This window comes from Bubalus bubalis, chromosome 18, assembly GCF_019923935.1.
Source record: "Bubalus bubalis isolate 160015118507 breed Murrah chromosome 18, NDDB_SH_1, whole genome shotgun sequence".
Classification (NCBI taxonomy): domain Eukaryota; kingdom Metazoa; phylum Chordata; class Mammalia; order Artiodactyla; family Bovidae; genus Bubalus; species Bubalus bubalis.
In genome coordinates, this window is record NC_059174.1 from 25,435,254 (window position 1) to 25,449,477 (window position 14,224).

Below are 14,224 nucleotides of genomic sequence, written 5' to 3' on the forward strand. Positions count from 1 at the left end.
CACCACAGTTCAAAATCAATTCTTCGGGGCTCAGCTTTCTTTACAGTTCAACTCTCACATCCATACATGACTACTGGAAAAACCATAGCCTTGACTAGACAGATCGTTGTTGACATAGTAATGTCTCTGCTTTTTAATATTTTGTCTAGGTTGGTCATAACTTTTCTTCCAAGGAGTAAGTGTCTTTTTATTTTATGGCTGCAGTCACCATCTGCATGATTTTGGAGCCCCCAAAAATTAAGTCTGCCACTGTTTCTCCATCTATTTGCCATGAATTGATGGGACCAGATGCCATGATCTTTGTTTTCTGAATGTTGAGCTTTAAGCCAACTTTTTCACTCTCCTTTCACTTACATCAAGAAGCTCTTTAGTTCTTCTTCACTATCTGCCATAAGGGTGTTGTGATCTGCATATCTGAGGTTGTTGATATTCTCCCAGCAATCTTGATTCCAGCTTGTGCTTCATCCAGCCCAGCATTTCTCATGATGTACGGAGAAGGCGATGGCACCCCACTCCAGTACTCTTGCCTAGAAAATCCCATGGATGGAGGAGCCTGGTAGGCTGCAGTCCATGGGGTCGCTAAGAGTCGGATAGGACTGAGCGACTTCACTTTCACTTTTCACTTTCATGCATTGGAGAAGGAAATGGCAACCCACTCCAGTGTTCTTGCCTGGAGAATCCCAGGGACGGGGGAGCCTGGTGGGCTGCCGTCTATGGGGTTGCACAGAGTCGGACACGACTGAAGTGACTTAGCAGCAGCAGCAGCAGCAGCAGCACTCTGCATATAAGTTAAATAAGCAGGGTGACAATATACAACCTTGACGTACTTGTTTTCCTATTTGGAACCAGTCTGTTGTTCCATGCCCAGTTCTGACTGTTGCTTCCTGACCTGCATACAGATTTCTCAAGAGGCAGGTCAGGTGGTCTGGTATTCCCATCTCTTTCAGAATATTCTGAACTGAACTGAACTGATCAGCATTGCAAGGAAGAAAGAGGGACCAAAGCACAGGGTGGGGTTTCTTTATTAGGGCACCTGCCCATCATCCTTCCCTGTATACTCGTTGGTTAGGTTTGGCTCCAATGAGCACCTCCAGCTGCAGGGGAGGCTGAGAGAGTGAATGTCTGGCATAAAGTGTCTGAAGAGCAGTGATTGGCTTACACGGGGGGCTTCATCCCCTGAGGCTGGACATGTTGCTGCCCAAAACTAAATCAGGGTTCTACTAGCAAGGAGGATGGGGCAATAGCCCTCAAGATTCAGATTCCCAGGTAAGAGTCAATGGGCCTAGCCTGGGTCATCCTGCTTGAGTCAGGAAACATGATTGAAAGGTAAGCTTTTGAAGGGGAAGCAGGAAGAAGAAGCAGGAAGCTGAGTACAGAAGAGACACAGCTCCATCTCCCTCCTCACAGGTCTTTTCAGATAGCAGGACAGCCTACATAAATTGTGGAGCCCAGTACAAATAAAAGTGTGAGCCCTCTTGTTTACAAATTATTAAGAATTTAAATATGCTGACAAGCATAGGTCCATGTGTGACCGCATGGGTCATGTACCCATGAAGGCTGCCCATGAAGGGTGCCCAGAATGGAGTGACCATCCCAAGAGAATCAGCCTTGGTTGGGTCTGTTTTTGTATGAGATTGGATTAAAGACATTCAGGGATGGCGGGGGAAGCTGTGGTTGACATTGTTATAATTCACATATATCCAGGCTGTTGTACAAACTATTAGTTAAAGAGCAAAGAAAGAGGTGATCACACCCCTTCTGCATGTGTAATAACCACGGGCAGTGGCAGAATTCAGACAATACAGAGTTCTGAGGGGGCTTCTGATCTATTCCAACTGTGGCTGGGCAAGGGGGGTTGGCACATTGGCTTTATTTCTTGTGCCCATGCAGACTTGACCATGCCAGTTTATTATTTGATCGTCTCAGTGGCCCTGTGCAGCGCAATGTATTATCTCCATGAGGTCACCGGGGCTCACAGAGGTATACGGTCAAGCTGGGATTAGAAGCTAGGCAGTGTGAATCTAGAATTCATGTGTGTCAGCTCTCTGAAGTGTCAGCATTCAGTTCAGCTCAATCACTCAGTCGTGTCCGACTCTTTGCGACCCCACGGACTTCAGCACGCCAGGCCTCCCTGTCCATCACCAACTCCCGGAGTCCACCCAAACCCATGTCCATTAAGTTGGTGATGCCAACCAACCATCTCATCCTCTGTCATCCCCTTCTCCTCCTGCCCCCAATCCCTCCCAGCATCAGGGTCTTTTCAAATGAGTCAGCTCTTCGAATCAGGTGGTCAAAGTATTGGAGTTTCAGCTTCAACATCAGTCCCTTCAATGAACACCCAGGACTGATCTCCTTTAGGATGGACTGGTTGGCTCTCACAAGTCTTCTCCAACACCACAGTCAAAACCATCAATTCTTCTGCGCTCAGCTTTCTTTATAGTCCAACTCTCACATCCATACATGACTACTGGAAAAACCATAGCCTTGACTAGATGGACCTTTGTTGGGAAAGTAATGTCTCTGCTTTTGAATATGCTATCTAGGTTGGTCATAACTTTCCTTCCAAAGAACAAGCGTCTTTTAATTTCATGGCTGCAATCACCATCTGCAGTGATTTTGGAGCGCAGAAAAATAAAGTCAGCCAGTGTTCCCATCTATTTGTCAGCATAAGAACACATCTAATGAGGTTGGAGAAATTGTAAGGAGTGGGCTGTGTAAGACTGGACATAAAAGGGCTGTTTTTGAGGGACTTCAACTACTAGGGCAGTTTCATGAGGGATATCAGTCCAGCAACAGAAATACAGGATAGATTATAGCCCCAAGGATGTCCACAGGAGATCAACTAGGGAGACTGAGCTGGAAAATAAACTTCATTTTTCTCATAAAAGTGTCTGTCATACTTGGTCAGTTTCTGAAATGAATCCGCAAGCCAGGAACAATTGTCTAAATACTTTTAATTAAAATGCATTTAATAGGATAAAAGCCAGAGTGCAAACACAGTATTCATGTTTCCTAAGAAAATGAATGAAAATATTCCAGGGAGCCGAATACATTGGGATAATGAAACTGCAAAGAGCTTCTTGGTTTTCATCTTATTTAAAATATTTACGCAGTTAAAAACAAAAAAACTTTATGTTCATTTTCTACCAAAATGCAGGAAATGTTGAAACATTTTAAATTAGTAGAGACAACACGTATAAGTAAAAGTCCTGTTTCAGCTGCAGAATAACAGTATTCCTGATCTGTATCATCTATATCTTGGCAATCAGCCCATCTCATTCTATTTGGAGAATAAGGTCAGCCTCAAATTCAATTTATCTAATATCCAAAGTTGGTGAAAGTATCACGTTTTATGAGATTTCTCAGTGAAATTAAGACACTGCTGATCTCATTTCAAAATCAATTTTCTTTCCAGGACAATTCTTGGAAACCTCAAAAATCTCTCGCTTTATATAATAAGCAGTATACACTCAAGGGTTGATATCTAAAAGAATAAGTACATTTATATAACAAAGATTCCTTAGTAAGTAGAAGATAACAGTGAAGGTGCCTTTGAAACTTTTTGCCATCTAGTGAAAGGCAATAAGCTGATTGATATATCTGAAATACTTGGTAAAGATGGAAGCACTCTCTATGATTGGGTCATAGAACATATAGTACAAATATGATAAAGAGGAATGGGGATGGTAAAGAAAAAAATTAGCCCAAGCCTCCAGACTTCTCCTATTTAAAAAGTATTTACCAGTGAAATGATATCTGTACAGTATTTTTAACTGCAGCATTATTTTTAATAGCTTATGATTGGAAACAATGCAAATGGCCATCAATGGGAGAGAGGTGAAGTGTTACGGTGCGTGGACCTGTTCTCTGCCTCTTCAGTCGTGTCCGACTCTTTGCAACCCCACGGATTATAGCCCGCCAGGCTCTTCAGTCCATGGGATTCTCCAGGCAAGAATACTGGAGTGGGTTGCCATGCCCTCCTCCAGGGGAACTTCCCAATCCAGGGATCAAACCTGCGTCTCTCCTGCATTTCAGGCGGATTCTTGACTGCTGAGTCACAGAGGAAGCCCCTAAGCATTATGGTACATCCAAACAATGGGCTAGGTTGCAGTCCAGAAAAAATAAGCAAGCCCTTTATGTTCTGATAGGAAAAAATCTCCAAAATATATCAAGTGAAAAATAACAGCAGCTCTAGTATGTTACCATTTGGAGGTGGGTAGGGAGGGAAGGCAGAGAAGGCAATGGCACCCCACTCCAGTACTCTTGCCTGGAAAATCCCATGGATGGAGGAGCCTGGTAGGATGCAGTGCATGGGGTCGCTAAGAGTCGGACACAACTGAGTGACTTCACTTTCACTTTTCACTTTCATGCATTGGAGAAGGAGATGGCAGCCCACGCCAGTGTTCTTGCCTGGAGAATCCCAGGGACAGGGGAGCCTGGTGGGCTGCCATCTATGGGGTCGCATAGAGTCGGACACGACTGAATCGACTTAGCAGCAGCAGCAGGGAGGGAAGGAAGGAAATCAGAGTGAATTTACATATTTCCTCGTGCAAGCTTAAAAATATCTCTGAAAGAATAAACAAGAAACTGATAATCATAGTTGCTTCCAGGAAGGGGACCAAGGAGGTTGGGAATCTGGGGTGGGAGGGAGAATTTTTAATGACTATCCTTTGTACAAATGTAAATATGTTCTTGGCTTCCCAGGTGGCGCTAGTGGTAAAGAACCTGCCTGCCAGTGCAGGAAACATAATGAGACAGGGGTTCGATCCCTGGGTTGGGAAAATCCCCTGGAGGAAGGCATGGCAATCCACTCCAGTATTCTTGCCTGGAGAATCCCATGAAAAGAGGAGCTTGGTGGGCTACAGTCCATAGGGTCACAGAGAGTTGGACACAACTGAAGTGATTTAGTAAATAAGTTATTACCTTTAAAAATAAATAGAAGTTTTTTGAAAGGTCAGTTAATAACACTGCTCATCACTATATTCAATAGAAAGATTACTACGATCACATGATACGACAGGGACTAGGTGAATCTGTTTGTTACCCTGGGATTTAGCAATACTTAGGCCAGTCTGGGAATTCCCATATTGTTTACTCTTCACAGGGAAGTGAATGCTGTGCTTTCATTTGGATGGATTAAGAACACAATTTTGCCAGCCTTCCAAGGCCCCTTTCTGTAGTTCACCAGGTTTCTGTAATTTTATATGAAATGGGCAGGACCTATTGGAATGCCAGGTCTTTTTATTCATTGTTGCTGATGGAAACAAATGGCCCAATACTAGTTTTTGTTTTTAATCACCCACACCCCACAAAGAGCCATTTGGTATGCAAATATAATCCTCTCAATAAATATTCATTTGACTGAGTGACTCTTTTTCCTGTTTTCATTATAAAAGCAACATGACTTGTTCTGGAGAAAGCTCAGAAATTTCCATGGTTGTTAGTCAGGAGACCCCACCTTCTAGGCTTAGTGGAAATTGCTACCATTATCTCTTAGGGCTTCCCAGGTGGCGCTAGTGGTAAAGAACTTATGTGCCAATGCAGGAGACATAAGCGACTTGGGTTTGATCTCTGGATTGGAAAGACGATCCCTGGGAGGAGGGCATGGTAACCCACTCCAGTATTCTTGCCTGGAGAATCCCACTGAGAAACCTGGCAGGCTATGGTCCATGGGGTCGAAAAGAGTTGGACACGACTGAAGTGACTTAGCACACATCATCATCTCTACAGCAAGGGTGTCAAAAACAAGTAATGAGTTAATCCCTGATGAAGAGGATTAGGTAACTGGAAGAGTGGATGCTCAGAAATGCTCACAGCCTCTTGCCAGTAAACCATTTCCATTATATCTATTCTAAGGAAACAGCATCACTGGGCACAATGGGATAATGTCTGCGGAAGTACTAACTGTCCTCAGGAGCACTGCGTTCCTAATGTGACTGCCCAGTAGAGAGACAGCACCAGACCACGGGTGGGATGCGTGTGCTATCTCCACTTCATCAAAGGAACAGCATAGCTGTTTCCCACTTCTGCCAGAAATGTTTTCTCTTCTTGAAATGAGGGGAAGACAAATTTCTGAGGGGAAAATCCAAACATTCAACAGCTCTTTGTTTCTCCAACAGGCTTCCCATGTATTGAAGCCCTACAGAAAAGTATTTTGTTCTTAAATATAACTAAGGTGCAGAGGAGGCAGGGTTCTCTAGTGACGGGGGGAACTCACCCAGCACAGACACTATAAAGTTTGTTACTTTGAAGACCAGCCCCGGGAGATGGAGAAACTGATGTCAGATCAGGACCACCAGCCGAGCACTTGAGGCCACTACCGCGGACCAGCATCTTGGCCTTTGGGGAGCGGAGGGGGCGGGGTGCAGGGGGAAGGAGGGGGCGGGGGCTCGAGGTGGGGTGCCGGGTGGTGGGCAGCGTGCACCTGCGGGGGCTGGGGGAGCGGGTAGTGCACTAACTGCCGCCTTACTCCTCCTCTTTCTCCTTCCTCGCCTCCTCCCCTTCCTCCTTTTCCTCTGTCTCCTCCTTTTTCTCCTCCTCCCGCTTCTCAGGAACCTCCACCGACAGGATCTGTTCGCTGGGATCCGGGCCCAGGGTCACGTGGATCTGCACCGAGTGCTCCTCTGGCCGCACCGCGGCCTCCTCATCTCCCTCCGGCCTCTCCTGGGAGGCAGGTGGTGGAGTGCTTAGGGCCGGGGCCTCTGGGGCGGGAGCCTCTGGGGCCGGGGGCTCTGGGGCGGGGGCCTCTGGGGCCATCGGCTCTGGAGCCGGGGGCTGTTCTGGGGCGGCCGATCCCTCCTGTCCCACGGCGGCGTCTTCCGAGCTCTTGGCCTGGAATCCAGAAAGAGTGACTAGTGAGGCAGAGGGGTCTTGGAGGGGTCTCGGACACTTTCCTCATCCTCGGACCCCTGAGAAGACCATGGCACTCCGCAGGTGAAATCTAACAGCTGTAATGTTGGATGGAGCTGCATCAGGTATTTGGTAGAAACACGTATCGTGGGGAAGTTTAAGGATTCAAAGTCTGGGCAGGGTTTGGTGAAGGTCTTTGGGATATTTTAGGTGTCTGGAGCTATAGGGCTGGAAGCTGGAGTGAGGATGCGGAATGAAGGGCAGAGCCCCGCACTGAACTGTTGAGGGAGGAGAGAGAGGCTGTGACCAGGAGGGACCACCACCAAGGCCTCTGCAAAGCTTAGACGGCCTGCCCAGCCCAGTTAGCTTGGATGTGTGTTCGCTGGAGTATGAGAAAAACTCTCAGCAAATAAGGTAAAGACTGAGAATTCCCTGGTGATCCAGTGGTCAGGACTCTGCACTTCCCCTGCCAGGGCTGAGTTCAATTTCTGGTCAAGGAACTAAGATCCCACAAACCAGAGGGTGCAGTCAAAAAAAAAAAAAAAAAGAGAGAGAGAGAGAGAGAAAGAGAGATAAATAAATATAAGGTAAAGGCTGCTGAGAGCAGGAGCAGTTGTGGTCTGCACATTTCTCGAAAGGTCTCTAAGGTTGAGACCCCCAGGGAAGAATGGGCTGGGTGCCACTGGCGTTAGACTGAACTGAGCCCCTGTGTTTGTGGACTTGGTGGGTATCTCCAGTCTCCAGCCTGCGGGGTTCTTAGGGACCCAGGTTCCTATGGGTGTAATTAGGGAAGTGGGTGAAAATCCAAGCCTTTGTGGATACCACGGCCCCTCCTGCTGTCTGACCCCATCTTTGAGTGGGAGGAAGCTGGGGAGGGAACAGCCCCCAGAGGAGAAGGCCCAATGGTTCTTAGGGAGTTTCACATGAGAGCAGTCAGGGTGCTTATGGGGACTAGAGACCCCCTGAAGAGTACTCAAGTGAGAGGGTGCTGCAGGAAGGGAATTGGGTAAAGGTGAGGTTATCCAAGAAGCTCCTAGATACCAAGGCAGTTCTGGGACCTGCAGCTCCCTGTCTTGGTGTTTCTGCATGTTTTGGTGTGCCTGTTTCACCTCACCACCCCCAAACTCTGACAACACACTTCCAGGGCAGGATGTGTGATCCCTTGTGAGATCCTGCTGTGAATGGAGCCAGAAGGATCATGGGAAGGTTGACCAAATGTTTCACCTTGTTTAACATGCTTTTATACAAGTATCCAAGGAAGTATCCTGCTCCATCTCTGCCACCCCGTGTGACAGCCAGGAGAAATCTGGGTCCCAGAATGTCCTGGAGGAGCTTCCCCAGGACACAGGGTGACAGAGCCAGGGTTTGGACCTGTGTCTTTAGGCTGCTGTTTTAGAGTTCCTTGCACTCCACCCTTTTGCCCTGGTTGTTCTAAAACTGTCTTTCATGAGCACACGCATGCAAATTTAATGCACATCTTCAAGCTGCCTGGGTGAAGAGCTAACACTTAGAAGCAACAAATTGCTAACCCGTTTAAGATAAAACCTTTCACTGTGCTGAGAACACTGTTGGAGCTCACGTTCACTCACTCCACACACGAGCCAGCACATAAGAGCCCAACTTTAAAAACCAGCTCGGCCCTGCCCTTAACAGTTTGTGAGCCAGTCACATCTCTTCTCAGTCTGGGGCCATTGGTGGATGTATCTGGAGAATGTCTTGGAACCCTGGGTGACTTGGGTGTCATTCCCTGACTCCTGCTGTCAAATGACCTCTGAACAGGTCTCCTGGACTCTGACACCAGCCTGGATTGAGACTGAGTTCACCAGGCTCCTTTGAATTCTGTCATGTAGACTGCCATCTGCCCCCCCATCCCCGTCACTGAGCTTCTGCCTAGCCCCATCCCCCACCCCTTCCCAGCAGCCTTCCTAAAGGACAGTTATGAACAACCATAATTAGCGCAATCATTCTAATTGGCATTCTTGGCATTAGTCACAGAAAAAAGTCCCAGAACTAATTTAAAAATTCCCTTTAGACTTAGGGGGTGGGGACTGTTGGCACCATGCCTGTTTCAAATCTTTTAAATTGTCACAGACACAACATTAGATATGAGACCATCACTGTCTGGGGAGGGACATTCCCTGCCCACACCCACTGCTCCTACCTCTGCAGCAGCACCCAAACTTCCATCTGGGGGAACACTCCTCACCCCAACCCCTCCACACTCTCAGTCCAGGGGTGGGCACATGAGCCGGTCCTCCCCAGAGAGCACCACATTGGTGCTCCACACATCAGGAATTAACATGATTCCACTCAATTCTGTCCAATGACTATGAACCCTGGGACTCCTTGTTGGGACTGCTGGGAAAGAGGTACTTTCTGTGGCAGTTGCTCAGCCAGGAGGATGTAACCTTAGGGGGTGTCATCTCAAGCCCCTGGGGCCCTGCCTGGGAATGGAGCCACCTGCCAGGGAAGCAGAGGTGACAGAATGGCAGATCTCATCCTGTTGGCATCATGTGAATGTGTAGATGCAGGCTTGCCTGAACCTTTCAATGACCTGCTCCAGTAAACTCCCTGTTTTCTCAAGCTGATTCGAGCTTGCACTGCCAGTTGCATTTCTGTCACTTGCAACCAAACGAATCCAGACGGATACAAAGAAGGAAAAATAGTCCTACAATGGAACGCCTGGGTCCTGAGGCCTTTTCCCTGGCACGTGGTTAAAATGGCCCAGGAGGCTGGGTCTCCAACTGCATTACCTGTTCCAGCAACTGCTGCTGTCTGGCGGCCGCCTCCAGCGCAGCCAGCTCCTTGAGTCGAGCCCTGAGGAGGGCAAGCTTGCCGCCTTTGCCTCCCTTGGCACCCATCTTTCCTGCTGCGGCCAGGGCGGCATTGAAGAGCTTGGGGGTGCCTGCCCGCGGAGGGAGAATAAGCACGCTCTTCTCCTTGGGCTTGTTGTTATTTCTCAGCATTCGCCTGAAAGAAAGCAGCATCCGCTAACATCACCGTCAAGCTCTGGGAGAGAACGAAGCCTCACTCATTCGGACAGAGCCCTTTAGTTGAGTTGTGTGATGCAGGCTGGGTTGGCTGACAGTTTTGAAGTCCTTTCCTGAACCCAGCGCAGTGTTGCTTGGGACATCACATCTCACTGAACAATCAGAACAATCATAATGATGTAGGGTCTTACTGCCTGTACTTTATAGATGAGGCTCAGAGGGGTTGAGTGACTTTTCTGAGGTTACACAGGAAATGATGCAGGATACTTTAATATAAGGAATCGGAAATAGGATGCCCAGAGGAGAAAGAGCCCGAGCTTCTTGCTTCTCCTTCTTTGGCTTTATTGTTATTTTACCATCGTCACCATCATCAACACCGAGTGTCTATATGTGTCAGGCTGTGTGCTCAGACCTTAACAGGCAGGGATTCTCTGGTGATCCCTGTGATCCCCCTTCCTGGCGTTCACACATCTGTGTGACCCCCTTCCTTTGAGTGTGGTGGGACATGTGACTTGGTTTCAACCAATGGAATACAACCAGAGAGATCAAATGTTGGTTTTGTGAACATAGGTCACATAGGATTGTGGCCTCTGTCCTGCAAGAAGACTCTTTCCCCTGCTGGCTTTGATGACGTAAGCAGTCATGTTGGGGGAGGCCTAAACCTGAGGGCGGCCACTGGCCAATAACTCACTAGAAGCTGCCCCCAGTCCCACAGCCACGAGGAACTGAATTCAATCAACAACTGTGGGACCCTGGAAGAAGATTCTTCCCTAGTTGAGACTTGAGATAAGACCCAGCTCTGGCCCACATCTTGATGACTGCCTTGTACTGGATGCACCTAAACTGTCCCCAGACTTCTGACCCCTAGAAACTCTGAGATAATAAATATGCATGGTTTTAAGCCACTCCATTTGTGGTAACATTGTTATGCCACAATAGATAACTGACCTGCTCTCTGTTCTTTATCAGAATAATCCTCACACTAATCCTCACAGGAAGGTCCTATTAGTCTCCCTCATTTCAAATGAAGATATGGAAGCCCAGAGAGAGTGAGTAATTTTCCCAAGGCCACACAGCTGGGAAGTAGCAGAGTTGGAACTCAAACCCATGCCTTTGACCCCAGCACCCCATGTCTTAATGATTACAAAGGAATATCACATTTATTGTCTTCTTGGATGCTGACAATACTCTGTGACAATATTCCATAGGGTAGGTGTAAGTTTGGGGATCCCACAGAGGCCTCACTCCTGGCTGTGCCTGCAGTGTGCTGGCCAGAGGGATTATTGTATCTAAAAGAACTGGGGAAACTGAGGTTCAGTATGAAATGAGTGACACGCCCAAGGTTGCAAGAGGTGGCAGAGACAGAATTACAACCCAGATCTCAATGCAATATACCACTCTGCTTCTCTAAATAAGGAAAGAATGTTCCATCAAAGAGAGCCCTGGCCGTTTCTAAGGAATTGTTCATGCTGCTGATATGTGGTGAGTGGTTTGGCTCAAGAACAAATGAGTTTCGCCTGCAATCCAGTGGGCCTAGGCGACTAATTGGCAAATTCATTCATCAGGGTTCCAGCAAAACTTGTTTGTTTAAAAATGAGGCCATTACTAGCTGCTTATCTAATCAGACGCAATGGATTTAAATAGTGCATATTGATATTAATTGCCCGAGACTTGCATTGTCTAGCTGGGGCTCCCCCAGGAGGCCGCAAACACAATAATCTTGAGGGGCCTCTTCCAGGCCTGGCACTGCCACCTGTGTTATCTGAGTCCATAATTCACAGCACGGTGGTCCGTGGGAAGGCTCAGCGTGGTACTCAAATGACATGGAGGCAGCAGCTATGGGACCTTTGCTGATTGCTAATGGCTGTCTCTGTTTTGAAACATTGAGCTAACTTCTGGGACATTTCCAGATTAAGGAAATTTATCCTCATTTTCAGCTGACACGTGTTTCTCTATAATTACTGTATAATTCACCCCTGGAGAGAGCAGCATGCGTGAGACCCTGTTGCCTCGTTTCTTGGAGTGGCCAAGTCAGAGAGCGGAGCATCTCACATCTTTGGGGCCTTGGGTCCCACATCTGTAAAGTGGGCAGCTTGGACAGAATCCCACGCGGGGCTCTCACCAACTCAGACATCCCCAGGCCCTGTGGTTGTCAGCCCATCTCTCCTTAGGTGGGCAGAGCTCATCTGTGACCCCCTGCTTCTCTCCTGAAACTTGCCTGTCCAGAGAAGCAGCCTCTGAAGAGCCGTGTCACCAACCCCTCTGTGTGGCATGACCCACCAGCCCCTCCTCCTTCCTCTGGTTGCCTCTGGCCAGCACACTGCAGGCACAGCCAGGAGCGAGGCCTCTGTGGGACCCCCAAACCCACACCTAAGCCCGGTGGAGGGATGGGATGACAGTTCAAAGTATGGCTTTTCTGAGCCATGCTCCTCTTGCAGGGGGCAGGAAGGGAAGGGGAGGGGAAACCTGGTGCCCGTTCTCAGACTTAAAGTCAGTTCTCATTATCCGCGGTAGTTAAGCTCTGTCAAGTGTCTGCAGACACAGAATTAGTGACTACTGAGCAATGGCTTTTGGGGAAAATACAGGATTTGGTTACTGTGAGCCTCTCAACACAACATTTTCATCAACTGATCATTTTGTAACCTTGTCTTGTGTGTATGTGTGGTGTCTATTTTAAAGACATCTTATTTAATATTGTTGATTCATTTACAATGAACGTGTGGCTCTGTGACTTAGGCCTGTACGTGGAAACACGAGGCCTCACTTCAGCACTACACCTGGGGCCATTTTAATAGCGAAATCACCAACAAAATTCACAAAAGTGTGAAAAATATGGTACAAAGTGGACCATAGAAAGACACTTGTTTACAATCTGAGCTGAAATAAGAAAGCCGAGTGTCACCTTCTTCAATTTAGCAGGAAAGTGCACTTCCAGTGACTCAAATTTTTGCCACTGGGCACACGTCTGCGAATAGGGCACACGTCCCTATAAGCCTTGGAGTATTGATTTGGGGGTTATGAATAAATTTTAGTGAGTAGGTGAATTGCACATACAGAATCCATGAATAATGAGGGTGGACTCTCCCTCAGGAGGGTAGGGTGAAGCAGGCAGACTTGGCAAAAAATTTGAATACGCTACTTATATGTTATTTGACTTCATTTTTATTTCCTGTTTCTTTGGCGGAAGCTCAGGTAGACCAGCCATTGGAAGGGCCCGGTGGCTGCTCTGTGAGCGGCCAGGTAAGATGAGTTACGGGGCAGCTTCCTTCCCCAGGAGACCCCAGTGCCTTGTCTGTATTATGCTCTAAGGTTGACACTGCTTCCACTCATCTGGGAGCTGCCAAAGGCATTTCATTAAAAACTTAAGTCACAGCAAGTTACTCTGCAGTATAAAACCCTGCATAGCTCCCGTCTCCCTCAGAATAAAAACTAAAGCTATAGATGAGACTTCCCCTACAAGGCCCTACCCAATCTCACCCCTTCCACTCCTCCCACCCCATAACAACCTATGCTCATTTTGTTGCTGGCCTCTGTGTAACACCAAGTCTGTGCCTCCTCTGAACCTTTGCACATGCTGTTCCCTCCCCTTGGCATGCTTTTCCTTGTAGGCAGCTCACTCCTTCACTCTGGGCAGGTGTCCGCCAAAGTCCCATGTCCTCAGAATGACTCTTCCTGACCAACTTATCTCACATAGCTCCCTCCATCACCTCTGTCTCCTCAGGTGGCTTTATATTTCCTCATGGCCTTTATCTCCAGGTGACATATCACATAGTCACTCATTTCTCCACTGTTGGTCTCCCTGGCTAGAACGTAAGCTTTGTTTGGTCTCTGCTGTGTCCCCAGAGCCTCAATGTGTCAGCTCAACAAATTATTGTGCTGTATGAATGGATACTGGTGAGTTTTTCCCCTCGATCATGATCACTCTCGGTGTCGTTTATTCATGGTGACTGAAGTGGAAAATATGAATATATGATAAAAGCTATGGGAGGAAATACCAGATAGGTGGATTAAGAAGATATTATCCCATGGAAAATTATAGAGAAAATTTAATGGATAAAGAGGAACAATCATTATTATTAACATATATTGAGCTCTCTTGTGTGCTGGGCCCCCTGCTGGAGACATTCATGGACACTGTTTTTATTTCATTGGCTCCACAACAAAGTGAACACCCTTGTTTTCCAGTGGAGAAACTGAGACCAGAAGGGAAAGCACCTTTTCCGAGGTCACGCAGCCAGCACTGCACACAGACAGCATTTGAATCCTACCACTCTCCCAAGTCTGTTTTCTACCACATCAAGCTGCATCCATTGCTCGATTTAAAACCTGATCTTCTGGGTTTGAAAGCAAAACAACTGCTTTTCTTACCTATTCCAGGGGATTCC

The 14,224-nt window shown here is 47.5% G+C and overlaps 1 protein-coding gene across 1 annotated transcript in view; it reads right to left on the minus strand.

Moving 5' to 3' along the window:
- Positions 1 to 5,605: 5,605 nt before the first annotated feature.
- The window catches only part of CNGB1 (cyclic nucleotide gated channel subunit beta 1), a 69,876-nt gene continuing 61,257 nt past the window's right edge, over positions 5,606 to 14,224 (minus strand). The window contains exons 32-33 of the mRNA XM_045163408.1: positions 9,603 to 9,819; positions 5,606 to 6,831 (exon numbers count right to left, since the gene is read on the minus strand). Of these exons, the coding sequence (XP_045019343.1) occupies positions 6,466 to 6,831; positions 9,603 to 9,819 (583 nt within the window). The 3' untranslated portion in view covers positions 5,606 to 6,465. The remainder of the gene's footprint in view (positions 6,832 to 9,602; positions 9,820 to 14,224) is intronic.